Source organism: Synchiropus splendidus, chromosome 2 (genome assembly GCF_027744825.2).
Source record: "Synchiropus splendidus isolate RoL2022-P1 chromosome 2, RoL_Sspl_1.0, whole genome shotgun sequence".
Taxonomy (NCBI): domain Eukaryota; kingdom Metazoa; phylum Chordata; class Actinopteri; order Syngnathiformes; family Callionymidae; genus Synchiropus; species Synchiropus splendidus.
In genome coordinates this window covers 39,280,895-39,307,592 of record NC_071335.1, presented here as the reverse complement: position 1 = coordinate 39,307,592, position 26,698 = coordinate 39,280,895, and the positions used below count along the sequence as shown (strand labels likewise).

The 26,698-nt window shown below is 39.1% G+C and overlaps 2 protein-coding genes across 2 annotated transcripts; one reads left to right on the top strand and one right to left on the bottom strand.

Annotated features, from left to right (window-relative positions):
- Positions 1-442: 442 nt before the first annotated feature.
- Positions 443-11,486, bottom strand: LOC128754957 (F-box only protein 8-like). The gene is made up of 8 exons (XM_053857981.1): positions 11,285-11,486; positions 9,339-9,435; positions 7,561-7,644; positions 4,816-4,960; positions 4,614-4,740; positions 4,436-4,554; positions 4,176-4,372; positions 443-1,114 (listed from the first exon to the last, which is right to left on the bottom strand). The coding sequence occupies exons 2-8, from the start codon at positions 9,433-9,435 to the stop codon at positions 927-929; spliced, it is 957 nt and encodes a 318-aa protein (XP_053713956.1). The 5' UTR covers positions 11,285-11,486; the 3' UTR covers positions 443-926.
- A 964-nt stretch (positions 11,487-12,450) lies between these two features.
- LOC128754105 (deoxycytidylate deaminase-like) lies at positions 12,451-26,527 on the top strand. Its single transcript, XM_053856457.1, has 6 exons — positions 12,451-12,557; positions 18,495-18,594; positions 20,440-20,575; positions 23,985-24,101; positions 25,220-25,316; positions 25,863-26,527. Exons 1-6 carry the CDS (start codon positions 12,538-12,540, stop codon positions 25,930-25,932), a joined length of 540 nt encoding a protein of 179 aa, XP_053712432.1. The 5' UTR covers positions 12,451-12,537; the 3' UTR covers positions 25,933-26,527.
- Positions 26,528-26,698: the final 171 nt, after the last annotated feature.

Here is a 26,698-nt window from a genome sequence, read left to right as displayed (position 1 = left end):
ATTACTTTCTTTCAGCTTAAAGAAGAAGCCAACTGTAACCGGGAAAACAAAAAAAACTCATGGGCAAAACACCAATGGCCAATGTAATGGGTAAAACTCAGTCCTCAGTCATGCTTCCAATTCAAAATAATTGTCTTGATCTATGTTATGACGGCCCTTTTCTCTTCCTACATAAAACATGACCACTTCGCCTCCGAACCATGCACGCATACACACATCTAGTCAAGTCAAAGGTCAAGTTGTGTCTGGAGAGGTTAGACTCTTTTGCTCTCTTGATCAAACATACACTTCCTGAGCAAACACAGAGCTCACTTTCCTCCGGGCCATCAGCCAGTAGTTCATATCGTGAGTAGAGTTCGAAGGATGTCTTCTTCTCGCCCCAGAAAATACATGGACCACACAAACACGCTTGGTCAAGTCAAAAATCAAGCTTTTGTGACATAATTGGTTTAATCTGACATTACAGAAAGCAGCCAAGGTCATCTTCAAAACACAATGATTTAAATTAGAAACATTAATTTAATTAGAAAGTAGCTCTAAACAGTCGTGCCATACGTGTACATGTATTTTTTTAAGTGCAAAATGAAACAGGCTCATCTGTCATTTCTAGATCAACTTACACACATATTGCATTGAATCCAATAGAGCAGAAAATGTCCATTCTGAAAGGGGAAAAGACGTAAAGCAATTCCAGTTGATCACTTCTAGAGTGAAGGGAAATTGCGCCCCCTGCAGATCACTTCTACATTTTTAGCTAGTACAACGCAAGACAGGTTTTGTCAGTGCAGTGTCAGTGCTTGTCTTCATACATTCAAGTTTAGACAAAATCTGCCGCAATTCAGCAAGAAATAAAAAAATCTCTCAAATGTTTTTCTTCTTCTTCTTTGTAAGCATGTGAAGTGACCGTGGAAAGATAGTACATGGATTTATGCAGCCACATGTCCAATCAGGTAGATGTTGTCATACAGGTGGCCAACAAAATCGTCTGAGATATTGTGGGCTGCTCTACGAGTGTTCCTTATAAACTCCCTCTTGGACATTTTATTTTTTACATGAGGGCTGGACAGATCAATGGACAGCAGAATGAGACTGTAGCACAGTACATACACAGCATCTGCAGAGACAGAAAAGTTCACAATTAAAAAGGCTTACAACCTTTAAATATGACATATGAATAGTAGGGTTGCAACAATATTGTGTGTGTGTGTGTGTGTGTGTGTGTGTGTGTGTGTGTGTGTGTGTGTGTGTGTGTGTGTGTGTGTGTGTGTGTGTGTGTGTGTGTGTGTGTGTGTGCACAGGTGTGTTGGGGACTTAGCTCGGTGCATGAGAGTGGAAAGCGGCTTTCTATTTATTAAGATTTGTTATTTGGATCCGATCACATTCAGTCTGTTTCACTTACACTCTCAACATAAGTACGCGTTTCTATTTGCTACAGAGACATACATGATTGACACAAGAGTGAGGACACCACTGCAAAGATTGGCAGGTTATGGGCCCAAGAAAAGCATTGCATCAGATCTCCTGGAAGCATGATTGACCAGTTTGGGTCATGTGTGAAGACAGCCTTCAGATCGACAAACTAGTGTAATAGTCAACAAGCAGAGCCGAGGGTAAGAGGGTAAGCCACACCTTACTGCCCCTGAAGCAGAGGCATTCCCCAAGTATAATTATTCTGTACACCTATTTGGCAAAAGTATGCATGACAATGAGTGAGAAAGACAATCAGATAAGATATCATTACAGCCATGAATACAAGGTTGTGAGTCTACATGAAGAAGCTGAAATGATGAGAACATATGACTGCACAGATAATTTTAAGAAATCCCAGGTAAGACAAGTGAAATTTATGACCTACAGCCCATGTCAGGATGTGGTGGTTGGAACCTAGTGCTAACCACCACCCCACCATCCAGGACATGGAGTCTTTGGAAATAACAAACAAATAAACAAACATCTGCTCTGGCCTTGGCAAGTTCACTTCCTTTACTGTCAATTGTGGAAACTACTAACAGCGCTCGTACTTGGTGATAAATCCGGCACTGTTGTTGAATTCTGGTGTGTGATCCAATATAGATGAATGTTTAGTTCAATCTTCTCTAGCACATTGTTAATGTCATACTGTGTATCTACGCATCCTTGCAAACAGTCAGCAATTTTAGGAAAATAATAATAATATATAATAATAATAATAATGCAGTTTATTTGGACAAATATTGCCATTGCTATTTAACATACAATTTTTGAGGGAAATTTGTTTTCTGCTTGTATGATAACACAAAATCTGATACAATAAACATATTAATGCACACAGATTACTAGCCTAGCTAGTGACGCAGCAGAAACACCAGCTGGAACCAAATTGCAATGTTGCACTTGAGGATGACAAAAGATAAGAATGGAGAAGAGTCCTAAGATCTATTAAGGCAGGAAGAGCTACCTAAATGAGCATTGCAAGTGACTATACGTTGACCAATATTTCCACAGAGACAGGGCAAATCAGTCGAATGAAGCCCAGTGGCAGGAAACTCACCACAGCCATCAAAAAGTCATCAGAAGTCCAGCCAGACACAGCTCGGCCAATGAGCCCAGACCCCAACCAGTTACAGGCAACAGCTAAGAGGGAAATAGATGGCTGAAAACCTCTATTCCGATGGCCCACATTCTGCCAGAAAAAGAAGTGGCAAAACATTGATACAGACCACAACCATCTCTTAAAAGGTTGAAAAGGGGGCAAAGAAAGAAAATTTGATAAGATAAAATTATTTACAACAGGAATGAGATATCCTGGATGAAAAACAACCACACATCCCTGAAGAAAACATGAAGCCATGTCAAGTCCAGTAGACTTGATAGATAGTATAGAAATACTTGTGAAAGAAAGATGATGCACTGGGAGAAGGCCTCAGAAGAGGATAAGAAAAGAATTTAGGTGTTAGAGGGAAACCTCAAACAGTGCCTGGAAAGAAGAGCTGAGAGCCTAAGACAGCAATGAAAAGCGAAAAGAAAGAGTCAGTACTATCTTCTACAGAAACACAAGTTCACCAAAGACCTCTTTGTCAAAGAAAGATCTGGGACCACTGAAAGAAATAAATGATCATCTCATAAACACCTACTCCAGCAACTAGAGGCATATACCATTAATCCGCCTGAACACCAGTTGGACATTTAAGCCTCAACATGGAGGGAAGTGGAGACGATGATGAAAGGAGAGGAATAGGAACATCCTCAGTGTCCAATAGTGAAGTATCTATGGAATCTGATGAGAATGACTTGGGAAAAAGTATCATACCCAAGGCATAATGATGGGCAGGTGAGAGCCTCATAGCAAAGAAGGCAAACAATTCCGAAAATCAACACGCTGAATGCAGAAAGTAACTTTTTCTTCTGTATATGGCCCCAAAACTACCACCTGTTAAACAACACCACTGACACCACAGTGCAGAAGGCATGGATATGGGGCTTCTCAGGATGCCTAGAATGCACAAATGTCATCTGGCACCAGACATATTTAGTTCAGAAGGAAACAAAAGACCTGCACTACAATACAGTGCATTTGATGAAGTGGGATGATGTGTAGTAAAACAACCCGGAGTGAGCTGTGGAACATGGAGTCAAATATGCAGAGCTTAACAATCAGAGCCACTTGCAACATCCCGTCACCTCCAACACACTTACTCCCCTGATGCCACACCCAAGTACTGAAATGCCTGGCAGCGACACAAGAATGCAATAACCACTGATGTCATGCCACTAAAAACCGAATCTACAGTCTTTGTTCGAGAGGGTGAGAGACAACAAACAACAATTCAAGAGTGCCCACTAAACGCAGCCAGGGATTGGGAAGTGGATTTAAGTCAGGAACAGGTCTGCAGAATGTTGGTGCTTTGTAGCAGTGAGAAGTGGCAATTGGCTGTGGATGAAACGGAAGGACACCATTTCCAGGAGTGCGACAATCACCCAAGTTTGATTAACCTGTGCCTCCTTAGCCACCCCCAGGCCACCTCAGCCCCCTCATGACATGAGGAGACAGTTGTGATGAATGTTTTGATACTCCCACACTCACACAATGTGCCCAAGGTACGTTCTATAATTGACATGTTATTGCAACAAAGAAGGCGCATTCTTTCATGAAATGTATATCTGCATATGAAATGTGTATCTGCATATGTTTATACCAGGGCTGAGACCAAGTTCTCGGACAAGATCAGGGTTGCAGGTGATAAACCTGTGGCTGAATTTCGTGATTAGTGTCTCCAGATACTCTCCACGCTCTTCTGGTGCATGGATGTGTCTGAAGAAATCCCGAAGTGCATTCGGTAGAAACTGGTTGCTGAAGTTATGCAGCTTCACCAACTCGTCCAGAACGTCCCGTCTAAAGAGAGCCATACAATTAATGTATTAAGTATAGCCAAGTGTGTGAGTGCGTACATATGACCTCTCATCCAGGTAAATCCTGAGCATCTTCCAATTGAGACGTCTGGTGTAAAAAATAAACTTGGCCACCTCGCCCGGATGGTCGACAAGTATCCCTTTTGTCATGAAATAACTGATACCCTGGAGAAAAAAAGTATGTTATACAAAATCAGTTTGTGGAAGAAGGTAAGCCATCTTACCTCCTGTGGGTTGGCGTTAAATGTCAAACTTCCTTCATCTAGTTGTAGATACAGTTTTCTAAATGAGAAACCAACGGGTAGTCGCCTCATGTAGATGGAGCAGTGACCCCATGTAGACTTACAAAGACTGGCACAATAAGACACAGATGTTAGAGAATTATTTGCCAAACCACCACCACCACCATGAATGACAGATTCTGACCCCTGCCAAAGATATTCATCATTTCCGAGGTCCTGCCATACACAGCCTGCGAGGCACAGGTCAGTTGCATTCAGGTATGACAGGATTGTGATGCCCAACTCTGGAGGAAGCATCTGCAGATCTATGAAGCCATGTTGTTCTTTACCTGTAATAAACAGAATGAGAAATATTGTTTATTCTGTTGGTGATAATAATAATTTAACAGCATAACCAATTTAACAACATGAACAACAATAGCAGACACAATACAGTTAGTGACACTCCACTAAAATGCCTTTGATTGGACTAGATATCCTTTATTTGTACCACTGTGGGTTATTATTAATTGTTTTATTTCAGTGGTTTTGACATCCTGGTAGACAATGGACTGCATGCACAGGGGTGCTTCCGGGAAAAGAAAAAATCAAAAACATGGTGCTTAATTGTCTATGAGAGGGATTTCTACTTCTGTATATAAAAATGCTTTGCGTGAGATAGAAAATGGAATAGAATTCTTCATGTGAAGTTTCATGAACTCATTAAAATGTATTTTATTTTTTAGTAATCCGATCACAACTGTCAGAGCAGTCATCCAGTAGCGAAACTCTAGAGGCCCAACACATAACAATGTTGCAGAAATAAATGGAGGGAAAAATAATTTAAGATAAATAGAGCCAAAAGCCACAGAAGAATATTGACAACAATATTGCATATCTACAATGATTCATGGGGCAATTAATAATTATCAGATTAATTCATTTATCAGACCAGCATATCCCAGAATTTGCCTGCTATATGTTTATCTGTTTCATAGCCAGATAACTGCTCACATGCACAAACTCAGTATGCTTTTGGACTCTGAGTAACCCACACAAGCATGAGGCATTTCCACTACACTGAATGTATTTGAAATTCTTATAAAATTGAAATTCTTATACAAATATTTTCTTGACATTGAAAGAGCTTTAGTTTAAATAACATGATATAAAAACTTGAATAAAGCCACCATCCTGATTTATTGTGCTATTGTCAAACTGATGCAAAATAAACAATATTTTGTTGTTTAAATGTATGTATGGGTCCATCATTTGATTCAGTAATATACCAAATTCATTCAAATTGAGAAATGTGGCTTTTCGTCTCAAGTATTCTTATACCATTAAACTGCAATTAATTGAGATTAATTAATCACACAAATTGAATCCCACCCCTAATTATTATTAGTGTAAGAAACAACAGTGTTGGTTTCTCATTGACTTAAGTGCATGTGCTCCATACTTAGTTAAGGTAAGAGACGTCTGAATTGCGGGTTCAGGGAAAACTGCACGGAGGGAAGCTACTTTGGAAGGCATAGCGAGACTGCCATAGAGCCCAAACCCCCTCATTTTAAAGAAATATAAACATGGTGAAGAGGTTGCTGCACACAGCTGTGCCTCTGTCAGTAAGAGACCACCTGTTTCCATGGAGTGAGGGACACAAGTATTGGCTACCGTTTATGCGTCAATGCGGTCTTCTAAACAATGCATCAATTTTTAAATGGAAGGAGTGACTTCTACTCTAAAAGATTTCACAAAAAAAAGACTAAACATGCTTGAAATGTGAAATCCTAGCGAACTACATCAGAACCAGAGTGCGCTTTGCACTAAGAGATATAATTAAATTCATTTAAGTTAGTTTAGCTAGTTCATTGGTTCACATTGTTACTAGTGAACAACACAGTCCGTCAAGAAGTAATCTCTGACACTCTGACGTGTGTGTTATCACAGGCAGAGAGACAGAAGTTAGTGTTGTTAAATTTATTTAACCAGTATCAAACACTTAAGTGATCTTTATTGATTTTGGGAAAATATTCTAGTAATGCAGAGATAAAACGCGGTTGTCACCTCCGTCAGTAAAGTTTGTAGCACATGCATAGAAAAATACTCTGCAGGGAATCAAGTTTAAAGGCTTCAACACCACAAATTGAATACACCAAATAAAACACCAGCACCTGACAGAGCACAGAGAGTTTAGGGACTCATGAAAGTGTGAACGCTGATTCCTCAGCAGCAGGCTGTTAGCACAGCTAACGCTTAGCAACACCTGCCGGTCTAAGCTTGATGATAAACAGTAGCTTGTCATTTGGGAAGCTAATCAAATTGCACAAAGAAATAATCATTAATTTCACCGAGTTAGATGACAAGCCTTTCCCAAGCGTTGCTTTCAAATCAGCTGCAGTTTTGTGTTGGATGCAGCATTTGTTAGCCACCTGATTCTGAAACTTTTGCGAACATCTGGAGTAGGAACTTTCATAAACGCAGAGGCGGTAGACAGCTGCTTCCACTGCGTGCTGCGTGAATAGTCTTTGGAGATAAATTTGAGGATACCCCCTAACCCACTCCCCTGCCGCAATTTCGCCAGTATGACCCGTGTGTGTGACATGCTAGCTCTCAGTTCATTGCTTTTTACCTTTTCTTTGCACAATATCACATTGGTTAAAATACCTCATTATATTTTAAAATTTGTGTTTATTGTTGTTTTCATTCTGTATGTAACGCATTCACTGGGGTGGTTATTTTAGATCATAAACCATCATAAACATATGAAAACCAAGTCCCCCGAGAAGGCTTTGTGAGTCTGGTTTATGTCACGATAGATATCATGACATAATGTTTACACTGCTCTTTCACAATAAAATGAGAATAATGTCTCCACATAGAGTATATATATATATATATATATATATATATATATATATATATAAAACCTGTGTGCCTTTTTCTTTACCTGCACCACGTGTTTTCAGCAAATGGTAGACATCAGTGCTATAACAGTGCTGATGAGTTCTTCTGCGAGAGCATCCATCGCACCCTGAAACAAAATAACACAATAACTGATATGAATCAACCAGTGTACCAGTGTCCGTGTTCCCACATGGACATGCCTAAAAGTAGAGTCATTTATCTAAAAAAAAAATCCTGACTAGGGTTGCGCCAATCGATCAAGTTTGCATCCTGCAGCACACGCAGGGGAAAATGCAGTGCTGCTACAAGTGGCCAGTATGCAAATATTTCATGGACATAGAAAAGTCTCAAGGGAGAGACACTGAATATATATATATATATATATATATATATATATATATATATATATATATGTATCTGCAGCATTTTTTTCCTCAGCCTCCACACTGCGCACACCGCAGAACCCGACTTTTCAGCATCATAATTGCACAATACAACAAAATGGTAACAAAATTTGTTGCCAGCACTTTCAATGATTGATTTTTATCGATCATATTGGTTTGTTATTGCAGTCCTACATAGATGCTCAAGTACTAGCTAAAGTCCACTAGAAAATGGTCTTCCTATAATATCTACTGATCAGACTGGGTTCAGTAGAGGCAAGAACTCTTACTTCAACATCAGAAGGTTGTTGAATATTTTATACTGAAGCCCTGGAGCGGCCCCAGAAGATGTCGTCTCTTTAGACGCTGAAAAGGCCTCTGCCCACGTGGGGTGCAGTTATTTGCATCTTGAGAACGATTCTGTTTTGAACATGATTTTATATTGATGATTAAACCATTGTGTTTGCGACAGACAGCCTGCATTTGCACTACCGCAGCAATCCACACAGCTTGTGCTTGGCATAGGAACCCCTAAGGGATGCTCTCTGAGCCCTATGGTCTTCAACATTGGTATAGAACCTGTGTTGCCGTATGCTGACAACCTGTGATTATACTGTATATCTCTGACCCATTACTTATCCTCCTCCAGCTTTGTCCTTATTTAGTACACTTGGTGAACTCTGGCTATAAATTTACTGAACAATTAAGCAAGCTGTTCCTTTTTAATGACAATGACATTGATTTACCTAAACTGACCTTTAAGATAGACAATAAAAATCTATCTAAAAGGGTAGAAGGAAATATAAGGACTTATATACAGAGTTATAAAGATCAAACATAAAACAACATATAACTTCCAGTACTGTTGGGCTCAGCTTTGCCATAACATGGCAGCGACATGAGAAGGGTATGAGAAGGGTATTATTGTCTATTTCAAAGACATTATCAAAGATAACATTGTTTTTTCCTCAGAAACGCTCAGCAAAACATCTTATCATGCCAGAACACACTTCTCTAAATACTTCCAATCAGGACACTCCTATTTCAAATCTCGGCTCAAACTGTGAAAGAAAGGAAAATGTTGGATGAGCAAAACATCTTTTTATGCACGCCACAGTTTGATCCAGCTAATGTGTATAGTACATAGATCCCACATGTGCACATACATGTTGAATATATGCTGACATCAGTCCACTTCATGACAAATGAAAGACAAGGGCACCAAGCCTGAATACATTCTGGACTGAAATTTTCCTCTTAAAAATTCTTGATATTGCGATGAGACAATCTATGTCATCTAACAACCGGCATCTGCTTTCTTTTTGTTCACTCTCTGTAGCAGAATGGCCAAATGTCAGCTAGTAGGTACAGTACAGGAGCTGGTCACCCAAGGCATGTAATCCTATAATTCAAATGATACAAATTATACAAGGCAAACCTTGCTTTGGTTGTCCACTCTCAGCCAAACAGTCTACCAGCTCTTCTTGAAGGTGCTGCTGCTGTCTGGGAGGCAATCTCCACAGAGCTTGACCCATCTGTTTGAAAAAAAGGTAATTATAGGAGAACCATGTGCATCAAAAGTGCAAAAAAGAATAACTAAATAATCAGGAACATTGCTTCCCTAACATCGAACAAATATCACATTGGTTAACCTAATCAAGACAACGTTCCCATGAGTTCCTACATGTAAAAAAAATGTGTTTTTTGTTCGTTTTTGTAATTATCATTAATAGTAGTAGTTGTAATAATTATAGTAGTGATTAATTATATCCACTAGAGAGAGCTATTAAACCTAATACCAAAGTTATTATACTTGGCAGTGACAGGACAGTCACTGGACAGGACAGGACAGTTTATAAAATAAAATGAAACAAAACTAAATTAAATGTAACAAAATAAATCTGGCCTTGAGATGATAATAGTTAGGGATTTTTCAATAGTTTTAATTTTTACTTCTTTTTGACTTTTTGTCTTTCAAATTGTTTTGATTGTTTTAATTTAGAGTGTGTTTGCCAGTTTCTATTTGTCTTCTTGGTCAAGTGGTCTTGGGGGCGGAAAAGGAAAGAGAACCACAATACGGATACACATTTCTTTAATTATATGTACACACACCAACCATCAACAACCCAACAATGCTCTACTTTTATCATGGTCCAAGATCCATAATAATTGGACGATGCCAAAATATTTCAGTAGAGATGTTACCTGATTTCTTAAAAAAGCATCACCTTCCAATAGGAATAATCCTTCAATGTCTGGGCTGTAAATCCTGTATGTTTACTGATAGCATGGACTAACAAAGCAGCTATTCAAAATCATAGACCTCTAGGAACACTGTAATAATGTCACAGATGCAGCCGAGGGTTGAGCTAAGTTCCACACTTGGTTGAACCACTGTTATAGAATGTACATTAAATCCAACAACTGTGTCTTCCTTTGTCCAGAGCGGAGCATGGCTGCTTACTGACACTGCAGAGTGCTGTCACTCACTCACACAAATTTAACCTCAAAACTTTCTGCGTTGTGGTTCATTTTTAATTTCGACATTAAATCACGCACACACTGAAAATCAACAGCTTGATTTGAGCGTGAACATCCAGGTTTTATGCAATTAAATTTCAAATATTTAACACAGCAATCAGACGTGTCAGAATGTTACACGTCATTTGACAACTAGTGGGTCAGGTAATAGGTGAGTAGTCAACTATCAGAATAGTCGGCAGTTGCAGGCCAACTTGAAACCACTCTAAACTGGATTCACTTAGAACTAGGTTAGTAATTCAACGGAACCAAGTTTGTAGACCATGACTTTTGTTTTTTTTCATACAGCATATTTATGCATAGTTCCTGAGGTGTGGTGCTGACACTTAAATACTCTTAGGCGTTTTTGAAACATGAACGTTTTAATAAGTGGTGGTTAAAGAAGCAATAAATTACAAGGAATTACAATGGTAATCCTACTCACCATAACTTACACGTTAAAAAAAAAATAAATAGACGATATTAGACCATAGATAGACGATATCTTTCTAGAGGTAACCATGAAATTTCTGCACTTTTGATCGTAAACATGCTCTGACCAGGGCTTTTATGCACGTCAAACATCATGTCCTAGTGGTTTAAATCGTTTCTACTCGGAGAGTATAGATTTTTTCAATGGAATTGTTTATTGTAGAAGAAATTCTGTCACGTCGATGTTGACATTTTTCAGCAAGGTAGATGGACCTGTAATCTCGCATTTGAGCCAAACAACCGTCGATTAATACACCTAGTTTTTGCTTGGTGAATTACTACGAATGACATATATGGGTTTTGCTCAGTATTTAAAGCACCACTGTGTTATATTGTACTAAGTTAACGAGGTTGTATAATCGAGTAACTTACCTGAGTTTTATAAATCCTCAGAAAACCTGGACGGCACACGACGATCGCTATCGACAGCCGTAGAAAACAATCATCATGTCACCTGTGAGCAAACTAATACCAAGGTAGACCGATTAATGTCATATTATTGAAGTCTTATGCGCATTGTCATGTTTTTCACCCTCCTGTCGTCAGACGACTTCCCACCAAGCAATACCGTGACGTGTCCTATTACGTAAAGAGCACGTGATTTCTACTGCCAATAGAATAGGCTCGTTTAAGCACTAAACCGGAGAGCAGTGACCGAGATGGCACATGAGGTGGCGATGTTAGACATGTATCTGGTGGCGACACCTGTCAGTAAATAATCTGGGAAAACTGTGCTCTACAGGGTACTCACGCCCACATACATGTATACGCTTAACCGGTAGCATAGGCGGCTTCATTCCTTCATTTTCTTTTCACCAGTCTAGTTAATGTCTTGCGCGTTGCTGGACCCACTGAAGTCCATAAGTCTTTATTAAAAGTATGCTGAGGTGTGAGGATAGTTTGATTCATTCTCGTTTTTAAAGGCACGCAAACACAGGAACTCTCCGTTGATGTTTGGAGGGCCGTGCTTACAGCGACGCCATCTTGGTCCGGACATTGTAATCTGCGCATGAGCGTGTTGCTGCGTTACACACACGAACGCTTGAAACATAGAACAACCAAAGTCACTCATATTTTATTTTTACACGCATTTACAGCTTTATGTTGGTTAATTTACCCATATTTTACCCCGTAGTACGTTATTGTATTTTAGCATAATAATCAGAAGCTAGTTGGCAGTTTTAAACGTTCTGAAAATCAGACAGTTGGTAGAGTTAGTAGTTGGTATGACTTTTATCAATAAATAAAACACTAGAATTACCTTGTTTTTATTGTAGCTCCCTTTTTTAAAAGTATTTCAAACATTTAAATCAGTTATCTAGCTGTCATTGTTGTTTTCCTCAAATTTGAGACAAACAAAAACATATAATCAAACAATGTCTTGAAAGGTTGCATTCTAATCATGTAACTTGATTATTATGGGCAGAACGGCTTGTTTCATCCTTCCTGTATTAACTAGAAATTGATGTCGTAGCCTGTCAGGCTTTACGCCGGGGAAAATTGATCCAACGAATCTTCGCAACTTGTGACGTGCGATTATGACTTCTGTTATTGGCGCCAAATTCTTCCCAGTTCAGTGAATTGAGTTTCCAAATACAACACCACAACAGCGAGTGGGATTCAGGATGGCAGATGCTGATAAGAGGTAGGAATCGAGTCGTGAAACCAAGCGAGAATTTTAAGTCTGTGTCTCCTGGTTGCCTCCACCGTGCTTGTATGTATGAGCATCGTGACAGTGACTCGTGTAAACTAATACAGTGATAATGTCATGTTTCTACGATGGCTCAATGGACATTTGATATTAGTTACCCGACGAATGTTCGATTCTGCAGCTCTCGGGGTGAGTGTTTTACCTGAGCTCACAGGTCGCGGTCAGACTGACCAGAAACGCCTACCGCCGTGCGCTTTCGAGATGTACATCTTCCGTGGTCATCTATGCATAAGTGGGCCTTCATTTCGCATCTATGTGCGTCTACAATATCGTTTGAAGGTCACCGTACCAGATATTCTGATGAGCTCAATGTTAGGAAAAAAAAATCAGTTACAGATCAACGTATACCCTCCAAGTCAGGGTGGGCGATGATGGCAAAAGTATCATCATCACGTTTTTTTTTTTGTAAGATCGTGATTCCGATGTGATCACGATTTTACATCTGTGTGAGTCTAGCTTGCAGTCCAACTACATTTGCATTTCAAACAGTCGTTAGAAAAATCTCACATTTCCGGACCAACAACAGCTTTACTCAAAGAACACGCATATTGTTATATGACTTACAATTCAGTCAGTTATTTCTTGTTACATTAAACAGACTGAGGCTGGAAGAAGAAATGTGGTTGTGTGTGAACTTGTGTCCTTATCTTGAGTCGTGTGTTACTGTCAGGTCCTTTTTCTTTTCTTTCTTTCTGTTAATCAGTTCAGTGTTACAGTCAAGTGTGTGTGTGTGCGCGTGTGTTCTTGTACTTTTATCATTGTGAAAACCTATGAGTTCTTTGAGTTTTTAACCAACGGAGTGAGGGCATTTTTGCAAAGTGAGGACATTTTGGCCAGTCCTCACTTTGTCAAGCCTCAGTTTGAGTGTTAAAACTACAAAATAGCTTGGTTATTATAATTGGGTTTTAGTTTGGTTAAGCGTAAAGGTTAAGTTAAGCCATTTCTTTTAGATGGTTAGGTTTAGAGTGAGAGGTTTGGGAAAGCATTATGTTAATGTATGTCAATGACAAGATAGGAAGACAGAAGAACATGTGTGCGCGCGAGCATGTGTGTGTGTTCTTGTACTTCTATCGTTGTGAGACACTGTATGCTTTTTTTTTTAAAACTTTATTGCCATTCGTAGTATTTGACAGGAAATTACATTGACCATTACACATACCAATCAATTATACATTTTAATTGCCTAATAAAAAATGTATATATAGAAATAGCTATATAAAGAGAACAAAAATAAAAATAAATACAAAACAGATTCCCTTGAGACACAGAACATTGAACCTTGTGACAAATGTCCACACATTCACATTCATTAAATCACCCCATTAACCAATGCAAACGAAATAACAGTGAAGTCAAGGGCTCTTTGAAGTACAGGTATGCTGTTAATTTTTCCACACAGTATACATCTCTCAATTTCTTTTTCCAATTTTTAATAGATGGTGGTCCGGGTTTCTTCCAGTTTAAAGTGATTAACTTTTTTGCTGTCATTAAAAAATATGTAATAGATATCTTTGATTTTTTTCTAAACAAGTTTTGAGGTATTACTTCCAATATAACTAATGATGCGTTCATAGGAATATCTTGATCTATAATTTTCACCATTTCAGTTTTAATGTCTTCCCAAAATGGTTTCACCACTGGACATTCCCAGAAAATATGAGTGTGGTCTCCAGGCATATCACAATTTCTCCAATTTTTCTTGATTTTAACCCGTGGTGGCAAGTGGTGATTTAAAGAACCGTAACTTTGTCTTCCAGTCGAACTCCTTCCATAACTGGCTACCAATCCCCCTGTGACACCCTGAGCACACATATTCCCATGTTTCATCATTGATTATAATATTAAGCTCGAGTTCCCACAGTTGTTTGATATGTAGATAGATATGTTATCAGTGGTATCCATTATTAGTCCTTTATATAAGTTTGATACAATTTTCTGATTGAAACTGATTGATTTTCTATTATGTTAATAATGTATTTCTCAAAATTAGGTGGTTCTTTACTTATGTTTTCCCAATCTTTGTGTTTTGTGATGTAATGCTTAATCTGTAGATATTTGTCAAAGTCCGCCTGAGGGAGAGTGTACTTATTTTGAAGTTGTTGAAATGATTTCAATACATTTCCATTAAATAACTGGTCAATGATTTTTAGATTTCGCTGTGTCCATTCTTTTTAAATGCCTGGTCTTGCATTGATGGTATAAATTCACTATTTCCTGATATGGACATGACTCGTGACATTGACGTTGTTCCCCTTATTTGTTTTAGAATTAGGTTCCATATTTTCACTGTGTGTTTCACCCATTGATTCTGTATTTTTATTTTCTTTTGACATCATTTGCTCAAAAATGGTAGAATACGTAGTTCATAATTTGGTAGTGAATTTTCTTCAATAGACAACCACCTTGTCTCTAGATCTCTATTCACCCATATTACCAATGCACATAGCTGTGCTGCCCAATAATATAATCTAAGATTGGGTAAACCAAGACCACCTTTATCTTTGTTGTACATTAAGATTTTAAATCTAATTGTAGTCTCTTCTTCTGCCAAACCCAGAACCTATATTTGTCCTTCTGAAATCCACCATCTCATTCAAATGAGATGGCCATTTTCCAGTTATCATCATGGCCTCTGATGTATTTGTGTTTACCTTATAACCTGAGACCACACTGTATTCCTTTAAATTCTGGAGTATTGCTGGGATTGATGCACTTGGGTTCTCTACAAATAGCAATACATCATCTGCAAATAACGATATTTTGTGTTCTTCTTTTTTATTATCCTTAATTTCTTGTATATATAATTTAAAATGTTCTGTTTTATTCATGTGTGTTTCCTGAATCATTGCAACAGAGCACTGCATGCATTTAAGCTGATTCAGAATTTTCTTCCGTTTGATGGGACTGTTTAATCCCTTTACATTATAACTCACAAATTTTAATTCAACCATTAACTTTATTTCCTAGGTTGTATAATAACCGGTAATGATGATCTACAAGGAGCCAGTTTAACAGTTGTGGTTACAAACACATCCCATGGGAAAAACAAACAGCTAAACTATGTACATATAACATTTCAAGAAACCCGACTGGCTGTAAGGGTTCACCGTTTGATAATAAACTCTCACAAACCAGTTTCCCGATGAAACTAGGGCAGATGTGGGAATCACACTTAGTGTGTAGCCGCAGTCCTGTGTGCAGGAGCTTCACTGCTAGTCGTGCGAGTATTGCTCTCACTGCTTATTGTAAGTGATCTGACCAACATGTAACTCAAATATCCTCCCAATTGTTATGTATTCGCATATGAGCATTCAACAAAAATAATGAAACTCACATCAGTTCACATTTCAATGTCTCTGTAAAACCACGCCTTCATGTCCGCGCTTGCCAATGCCGCTGGGTCATTTCCCCTCCGGGGTCCGGCCCCACTCCTTCTTCCACCAGGCAGTTCTCTCTTCATCCGTTCCCTTTCATCCACTCGAAACCCGAATGTTGAGTTCACGAAGGGTTGGTAGGGCATCCACAAGTGTCAGGAAAGTTTTTTTCTCCAGTGTCTGTTTTCATTTTCAGCTGAGCAGGGAAGATGCACCGAGCAGAGATATTTTTCTCTTTCAGCTGTCTGATGACGTTCCACACTTCCTCTCGCTTCGCCTGTATTTCTGGTGAATAATCATGATCCATATATATTATGTTGTTTTGAAAGAGGATTCTTGTTTGGCTCCATGCTTGTTTGATTATTACGCCTTTAACAGAGCAGTCCAGGAACTTAACGATGATAGATCTTGGAGTTGCGTCCGGTCCCCTCGGTTTGGACGTCAGCGATCTGTGGGCTCTTTCTATTTGTATATGAATTCCTTTCAAGTTTTGGATCGTTGATGTGATCAGTTCCTTACCCTTCGGGTACCTGATATATGCGTAAGTTGTTGCGTCTCGACCTGTTCTGGAAGTCCTCACATTGTGCGGTCAGGTCCGCTTCTCTCCGCAACAGGTACCTTAAAGCCCTTCATCTATTTTTTCCGTGTCCTCCAACTCGCTGACTCGTCAGTCCGTCTCCATGGCTCTTTTTTACAGCCTGTTTAGATTGCCTTTTAGCTCTTGTAAGCTCGCTTCCAATGTGGTCAGTGTTTGTTTGGTTTGGCTGTGTCCTTCGGCATTTTCTTTACAGAGACTAGTTAACTCTGCTAGTCTTTTTAGCTCCGTCGTGTTGACATGAGCTTCGCCCTCTGTAGTATATGGTTGCTTTTCCTTTACATTGTCACCTTTCTTACCTCTCACTGAGGATGCCATTGTTCCAGTATGAGTTTCTTCTTATTTCGCTATTTGTTGGGAGTTTGTTTGTTTATTGAGTCAGAGCACAACTTTCAATCGACTTATTCCAACATGGCGTCACCGGAAGTCCCCACTGTATGCATTTTAACCCACAGAGTGAGGACATTTTTGCAAAGTGAGGACATTTTGGTTGGTCCTCACTTCGTCAAGTCTCATTCCGAGGGTTAAAACTACATATATACCTAGGTTATTATAATTGGGTTTTAGTTTGGTTAAGAGTAAAGGTTAAGTTTAGCCATTTAGGGGGAGAGGCTGGGGAAAGCATTATCAATGTATGTCAATGACGGTAGAAGAAGATAGGAAAACAAACTTGTGTGTGTGATTTTATTTATTTTATTTGTTATAGTCATTTTTGTGTTTCTAACCTTCAGTTACTTTTAATCTTTAAGGGCCCCTGAGTAATCTAGCAACATCTGAGTCAGATCCATTTCCAATGAGAACTTTCATGTTGTGCAGATTTCCTTTGTTAGAGTTCCACATTTTCCCTCCCGCTATTGCAGTGTTCAATTGTCTCATTGTGGTTCATGGGCCAGTGCATCCACCCTTGCTTGTCTGCCGCCAGGCACACCTGGCCGCGCTTTCAGCGACAACAGGTGCCTCGCTCCCCTCGTCAAAATAATAATAAAACGTACATGTAATAATTCCATTCTCATTTGAAGTCAACAGCGTTCCATCCTTATTATAAACAGCTTGGATATTTTGCTGTCTCCCCCTTCTGAGATGCGAGACTGTTCTCCAGAAGCGCCTTGGTGCTGTCCAAAAGTCTTCCTCCATGGAATCTCCAAACTCCTCCCACACCCACTGTTTAGCCTTAGCAACAGTTGAAGCAGCAGCCCTTCGGGCAAACCAGTACCATGCCACTGCTTCAGGAGTGCCCCTACACACAAGGTCTCGATAAGACTCCTTCTTCAGTTGGCTGGTTTCCCTGACGTCTGGTGTCCAACCAAGATGTCCTTGGGTTACCGCCCCTTGAGGCACCGATGATCTTCATGCCGCAGATCACCACTGAAGCTTTAGCCATGGCGGCTTTGAACACTGACCACTCGTGCTCCATGTCCCCAACCTCCACAGGGATGCAGGAGAAAGCTTCCTGGAGGTGTGAGTTGAAAACCCCTCTGACAGTTTTGTCCTCCTGATGTTCCTAGTTCACCTTCGCTACTAGTTTGGATTTACCTGGTCGGTCTAGAGCAGGCCTGGAGCCACATGTGGCTCTTTACCCACTTTCATGCGGCTCTTCATCAAATGAGCCGCCAAACTGGCTTCAATGCCGATATATTTGGACTGTCGTCAGATCCACAATCAACGCGATTTACATTAGTTCCCCGTTTCACTCCCTAAATTATACATATGGCATGTGTTTCACCTATTATTCATTGGTGGCTTTGTTGTTGGAGTTTAATTTAACACCTTTTCCAGCCTGTTTAGATCGCCTTTTAGCTCTTGTAAGCTCCTTGCACAGTGTCACCTCACAGAACATGACTGGCCATTGTTCCAGACTTGTTACATTTATGTTTGATGATATTAATTACTGTCTCTCTTTAGTTTCACCACCAAAAAACGAGAAGATTATCTTCAGTGGCCTGAATACTTTATGGCAGTGGCGTTTCTTTCGGCACAAAGGAGCAAAGACCCAAGCTCACAGGTGCGTTTCTCTCTTTCCTCTCTCTCTCCCTCCGTCCCTCTCTTTCTCTTTCTCTGGTGTCGATGACACGGGTATCAAACCAGTCCTGGTGCTGTTTGTGTCTACTGACACCTGATTGCCTAACCTATATGTGCCTGCAGGGTTGGAACAAAACCCCGCACCAACTGTGGCCCTGTTGTGATTCAGTTAGACACCCCTGGTCTATGAGCACTCGATTTTTTTGGTGGTCAATGGTCAATTAGTATCAATAGCAGGCTTTTATCTAGTAGAGCGTCTGGTTGTCGGGGGGACGCTCCCTAGTGCCTTGCAGCAAGCTGCGCTGGGATGGGTTCAGTTCGCTGCACGGCACACTGCTCTTGCCGAATGTGAGCGAAATAGCTTAACAGGGATCAAAATTCTCGTGGTTCACGTACATAACAGATACATAGCTGATCCGACTGTATGTTTATCTGTTTTTTTTCCTTCTTTATGAGTCATGGTCAGTTTAGTAAAATAAATGCCCAGGAGACCCCTGCATCTGAAAGTGTTGCTGTGGCAACAGCTGAGTGAGTTCATCTGTGTTAGCTATTACTTGTCTTAATAAACTGTTATTGTTGTACAAAGAGATGTTTTCAGCTTGTTTTTTTACAAAGCAAGTTAAGTCAGTTGTTTGTTGCTAAATTAGAGCAGTTCACTTTTTAAAGAAGTCAAATCAAAGACTTCTTGATCGGTTTACGGTGTTGCACAAATGACAAGGGAACTTGAGTAACCCTCATTTAGAGTTCAAAAAGCTCTGTGGATTTAGCATCTGAGAAACGGCAATGAGTCTTGCTGTCTGATCTGGAACAGAAATTAATCCTGTGATGCCTGAACCAAGAACAGTTGACAGAGAGCTGTTTGATATTATACTTGAAAGTTGCTCTTTAAATGTAAAATAGTAGTAATAGATTTTTGCTTTTATTGTTTACAAACGTTTTGTGTTTCAATTGAAATTAGTTTTTTTTTCTAAGTCATGGAATCAGAGCTATCAAAACATTTTCTATTTTTTTTATCTACCACTAAATTTTTGGTATCCAAACTTGTCTGTGTGTCTGAACTGTCCCTGTGATATACTCATTTTGAGACTTCTCCTTCCCAGTCACTTCCAATGAAAACCATCTTCAACTCTGACAGATAGATAATAAGAGACTTTATGTAGGACAGAAAAGTTTTGGAATTACAAAATAAACCTTAGATCATGATTGTGAGGATTTTAAGGAAAATAAAATGACAAAACACTTTGAAAATCCAAAAACATCGAATGTGGAAAGTCATTTTAAAAGACAACTTAAGAAAAGTAACAGGTTGTGAAAAAACTGGATGTTTTATGATATTAAAGAGAGGGAATTTTAGAAGGTGCAACAAAGTTTGAAAAGTATTAATGCCATTCACCAAATCAAATTTTGCCTCCACCCATATTTAATAATAGCTTTATGATGTCCTGATATTTAACTATAGAAAGCCAGAATCACGAAAGTGAGATATCGTGTATGAATTTACACTGGGTTTTATGGATGGTTGATGAGGTGAGAAGAATCGGGGAAGAATTAAAACCGGTAGCAGTGGGAAGAATAATAGACTAAATTATGAAAGGTTTGACAATTAAATGGAAAAAGAAAATATTGTTTTATATTAGAACATGATAATATTATTTAGAGAAGGCTGAGAGAAAGGAAAGGTGAAAAAAAATGGTGTTGGCAATGTACAAAAAAAAATGTGTATTTATAAAATGTTATTGAAATGATTACATGGAATGGAGGTGGGGGGAGTCTCTTCTGCCCCTGCAATGCTAAACTTCATAAGTTTGTATGTCACTTTTTCCTCTAGGTTGGAGCATGTATTGTGAACCAAGACAATAAGATAGTGGGCATTGGCTACAATGGCATGCCTAATGGCTGTGATGATGATGAACTGCCATGGGCACGAAGAGCCAGTGACAGGCTGGACACGAAATACCCTTATGGTAAGATTCTCTTTCTTTTTACAGTCACGCTTGATATCGTGGCTCTCAAACCACAGTGGAAACAACTGTATGTTTGAATTTATATTGTTATACATAGGGATGCACCGATCCCACTTTTATGGTCCCGCTACGATACCGATACTTGGGCTTTGAGAATCGACCAATACCGATCTGATACCAAATATTAACCTTGTGCCTTATAATGGGACTGGTCATGCTTCGAGTTAAAGGCAAAAATGACAATGCATAGAAATCCAACGTTGGTATTTATTTAAACAATTAATTTTTCAAACATTTACCAGAATTTTGGTTAAAACAAACAACCCTTGAAAACGCTTCAAAATAAATAAATAAGGAACCATAGTGCAAACAACCCTGAGAATCTCAAGCTCTGTATGTCATCACAAAAAATAAAATTGACAATTTGGGGAAAAGTTAAGATTTCCCTGCATTGAACAAAAATCAATTAGCTGAACAGTGAATGCTCACTGAAATGCATTGATTTCCTCAAACTTCCTGGGTGGCTTCGAGAGATGCTCAAGTTCAAGTCTCGACCAGTGGAATAGTGGTCAACCTAAGGGATTTTTCACAATATCAATATCTATGGACACACACCCACATCCAAAATGCATCATTTTCAAAAGGCCTTCATTTTGAAATGACACATGGGATTGACTTCAAACTTCCTGGGTGGCTTCCAGAAATGCTCTAGTTCCAGAGCTAGACCAGTGGAATATTGGTCAACCTAAGGAATTCTCCAAAATATCATTATAAATATGTACACATCCATATTAAATTAGCAGGATTTTCAAAAGGCTTTTACTTTGAAATGAGACATGAAATTGAGTTCTAACTTCCTGGGTGTCTTTCACGGGACCAATTAGTTGGATTCTCAAAAACAATAAGTAATATTTCCTTGCCTTTTACTTTCACATCAGCTTTGTTTTGGCATTACCGTAATACTCGCATTACACGCGCATTGTGGAATTGCGGAGTTTCGTTTTGGTGCAGGCTTGACTCCGGTATTAAGTCGGTGGTATTAAATTTCGTGGCGTCACTCCCTCCCCTCGAAACATTATCTTTGCATAAATTGAAATACTTCCACTCCACTGAGCTTGTGCTGACCCGATCCTACTTTGTGGGGCTGGATCGGGTCGATACCAGGATCAGAAGAAAGATATTGAATATCTTTTTCATAATCGATTGCACACACACGCGCACGCAGTTGCTGCGGACATCCATTCGTTCATTCAAGTCCGCGAGGACTGCCATGATTGGCTCCGGATCGGCAATTTTTCACCCATGCCCAATACTACCTTAAGTGGCAGTATCGGGGTTGATACCCGATACCAGGATCAGATCGGTGCATCCCTTGTTACACAACTAGGTTTGTCATGGGTTTTGACCAAGGTCTTTGTTCATCTTCCTAACTGATATCTAACTGATAATGTACCTGGCACTGTGCTGTATAGCGGTGTCACTGTTAATTTCATTCTCCACATAGGCACTCTACGAGTCTCCACTATGGATACAACACTGTATAGGGGTCTAAGAATATATTGATACTCTCAGATATTGTTATACTTGATTGCGCACTATTGGATCAGACTTTTTGCTGCTACTTTACCGTGTGACTGTGTGATACTGTCTTGGCATTTTAAGCTGGCTAGATCAATATTAACACATAAATACTTGGATATGCTGCTGCATTTGCGACGTGTTAATCCGTGCAAAATTCAACAGGAAATCTAAGTGGACTGATGTCATAAGTATAAAGTTGTTTTCGTGCACATAATATGGTCCAGCATTACCTGAGTTCCCCCCTTGCCCCATGGTTCTTATTAAAATATATTGCTGAACTTACATTATGGCAATATGTCACAATGTTTCATGTCACCACTCCTGGATAGGGATATGTATCGTATAGCAAGACACAGCCTAATGAGTTACTCATGTCCCAAATCTCACACTAATGTCAGTGCTTCTCGATTATTTTCTGTTGCCTCCACAATGACAATTTTGCATCTCATGATAAATTCGCTAAATACGCAGCACACTCGCAGCATTTGGACCTGAATAAATGATCAAGTCAACTTATTTTTAATACAGGGAACCTTTGATAATGACACTGGTCGACTCTTGAGTCTCTGGATCCGTGTTTATTTTATTAGATGGAGTGGTCCCAGTCGGTTTCCTGATGCGGGTGTCTGCCTTGGTTTATATCAACACATGCTGGCGCCTCGCGAAACACCATGGTGAAAATAGTTGGACGGACATCCACTCCGGTATTGTCAGCGGTGTCCTCCTGCGCGTCCCGGAAGAGAGTTCACTGATTGCAAACACGTTCTCATACGCAGAGCTAATGCTACTACCCAGCATCAGTTAGGGACCGTCAACAAATTCTGATTTTTGTCAAAGTACTAGTGAAATCTTCAGTAAGGCAATGGAAAACAACCATTTTTGGAGAAAGAATTGTGAAAAGGACTGACAGTTTGTATAATGATTTTTATAATAGAATATGACTAAATGATAATTTATTCACATTATTTCTAATATTTCTTCAATAGTATTTAGGAAATGTGTCCAGATGGGTCCATAGTTAAAGTAAATTGTTAAGCGATGTGAGATACAGCAGACAGATGGCTCAAATTAACCCTTAAATGAAAGGCTCGTGTCTGACAGACTGAAACATTGAATTTCTCATTCTACGCTTAGTTAACTATTATAAACATTAACAAATAGTGACGTTGGAGATAAGTCCACAAATTTCATCATGAAACGGTTCCAAGAGAAACTGTTCTGTGTCCAACACATGGAATAGAGGGTGAAATTATAATGATAATGTATTTATCCTGGTAATTATTGTTTTCGCAGAAATTAAAACTTTTTTATGTCCATATTGCCCATCCCTACTAAATATTGTTTTGTTTCCCATTGGGGTGCCCAAATTTATGCAGTGACACTGACACTAGTAGTTACTGTGACTCAGTTGTTCAGTGAGTAAACTGTTGCCAAATAATAAATATATGTTGATGAAATAACTTATACGTGAGCTATTGCTTCCTCAAACAGGTTTATTGGTCTCTTTAAATGCACCAAGTACCGCCGTGCCATGTGGCAGTTTTCGCTGGATTGAGTGAATAGGAGCACTCTACTCCACCAAGTGAAAATTGTGACATGAAACCAGGTGCAGAGAATGAAACATTCCATTGAACTTGAAATTTTCAACTGAGACAAAGGGAGGCAGTGGTCGCCTGCTGACAACAGAAACTGAAGAAACAGACAAGGTGATAGCAGTGGCAGAGAAGTCAGTGAAGTGTGTAGGGTGGTACATAAATTTACTATCAAGTGACAAACCCCAAAAATGTGCGGAGGGGACCAAACAAACAATGGTTTGCTTTCTCCACAGTGTGCCATGCAGAACTCAATGCAATCATGAACAAGAACAGCGCTGATGTGAAGGGCTGCACCATGTATGTGGCACTGTTCCCCTGCAACGAGTGTGCCAAACTTATCATCCAGGCTGGTGAGTGTGTTCATGACTTCAATGTGCTGGACAAAATTGTAAACACGTGCAATTGTCAAAGTTTTTTTTATTTTTTTATTCTAGCTCTGGCATAGAAATAAAAATATTACAACAAGAAAAATTAGAGAGCAATATAACAAGGTGTGCCGTATGATGACATTAGTTTTTCTGGGGTTTTTTTTGTTAACCATATGTACCTCTAACTTGACCACACACCTTCCGGATGAGTGTTCCGAGCCTGACCCACGACGCCAAAGACTGCCTGCCCCAAAGAGCTAACTAGAGAATTGACAACTAATTGACGACTTGGGCTACCAACTAGCAATTATTTTTGTTGTAGACTAATATATTCATTATCTTTTTAATGAGTCAACTAATCACAATTATCTTTGTTAGCACCTTTTTTAGATTTCTGTGTAACCGTTAGTTGCTTAAATCATCTCACCTGTGAAAGTGACACTGTTGTACTCCTACACCAGACATGTGTAAGATTTTAATAATTCCGGTTCGATTGTCAATACTGCTCAACCATTCAGTTGCTTCGTGATTCTCACGTTGATTCTCAATGGAAAGAAAAGGAAGAGAAACAGGTAATTTAGCAGACACTGGATCGACACACACGTGCTAGTCTCAGGGCTCAAGTTTTTTTCTGGAGCAAGTCAAGCCAAACCAAGTCAAGTCATAGGTTATGGCCAGTCCAAGTCAAGTCACCTTATTTTGTCTGAGTTTATTGTTTGAGCTTGATAGTACTTGCTGTGTGCTGAATTGATTTCTGGATATTTTCGAACATTTATTTTTTTGAAAATGCTGAAACAGACAAATCAATCCGTTCTTCAACAATTGCTGCTCTGTAATTTACCAATGCTGCCTTGGCGAGCAACTGGTCTACAGGATGTTTGACAGCAACTGGCTCATAGAAGCAGTTCTCTCTCTTGCAGTCCTGACCTTTTCCTCATGTCACTTTTCTTTTTTGTTTTTAAGTAATTGTGTCAGACCACTGCTATCTATCATACTATAATATCACATAATATCACTATCATTTGAACATAGAACGTAACCACCTTTGGGTGAAAGAAATGATCATACATTTTATTCATTCTCTGTTTACGTCCATCAAGGTCTAAAGGAGGTGGTTTACTTGTCGGATAAGTACCATGACACACCAGAGATGACTGCCTCAAGAAGACTGCTTAACCTGGCTGGAATTGAGTACAGGTGCGTTAGTAATAATACCAACAGGAATCATCTTTTTTATTTTGGTGCTGCAGTATTTTTAATGTTCTAAAATCAGATGGCAAAAATAAATATGTAAAAGAAAATATTATTAGTCAGATCCCCCAAGAATGAGGCCATTTATCTATCTGAATACACAGATTTGTCCTTCCACAGTGACACCTGCATTTTCCAAGATTACAATTCTTGTTTTCACGAGCTCACCCATGAAACTAAATGTGGCCTTGGCTGTATTTACGTGAATTGAAAATGTGACATGTCAGTGCTTTAATTGAAATTAAATGAAATGATCTAAGCTGATTATTTAATTACCTATCTATCTATTTATTTATTTTAAGTATTTTGTTTGCACATGGCTCGAGAAAGCAGTGTTTGGAAGAGTCTCCTCTTCCACGATCCTGACTATGTAACTGCTCTGACACTGCTTGATACGTCACATCGCGGGAAGCTTTGGTTTCGGAGACCCCTGGTCTCCACTGTGCGTCTCACGAATCACCATTCTGTTGTCATTTTGCTCTTTCGTTGCAGGCAATTCACACCCAGGAGAGCTAAGATTGTGATTGATTTCAATTCAATTAACCAGGCTGGAACAAGTTAAGTCCCAATCCCTCAACCTGCTTGAGCTGCTGCAGAGAAAATATCAAAGTCTGTCTTCCCTCCTGTCCTCTTCGTCATCACCAGGGAACTCAAGATTCATCATTTAAGACTTGTTACTTTTTCTCTCTCTCAGAAGTTGTGGATATCCTGCAGATTCCCTGAGTCAATTTTACTACTGGAATAAGGTTTTATAGTTAGTTTTTAATTTGTTTCATTTCATTGCTTTATGATTGATAAGGGTCAAAATGTACTTTTTGGCAGGATGTCATGTTAAATTTAAAGGGCTTCAACTTTTATCTTTCATCGCTCTCCTATTTATCTGCTGCTATCAGGCTGTTGACTATTTTTTGCCCCTCTGTAACATGGCCTTTGGAATTCCTGGAGCGTTATTAAAATGTTTGCACAAATATCATGTTTGTAGGTTTGCATTAATGGGAGCAGGTAGCTAAGTTGAGTTTTTAACTGACGTTGTTTGAAACAACAACTAAAAACTGGTGTGTTTATACCTTTTTGCATATTTACTTGTAAACATTGAGACATTGTCTTCTTAATGCATAAAAATGTGACGTTTGTTGTACTCCATTCAAGATTCTTGACATAGGTAAATGAATATTCATATTAATTCATTCTACATCCAGTGTCCAATAGTTTTCATAATCCTTTAAGAGGAATAATAGGATATCCAAATTTTAATAACCCAATTTCTTTCCCCCCATTCGCTTGAGTGTGTAGTATTATATCTAGTTAGTTTTAAGTTTGTTTATTTC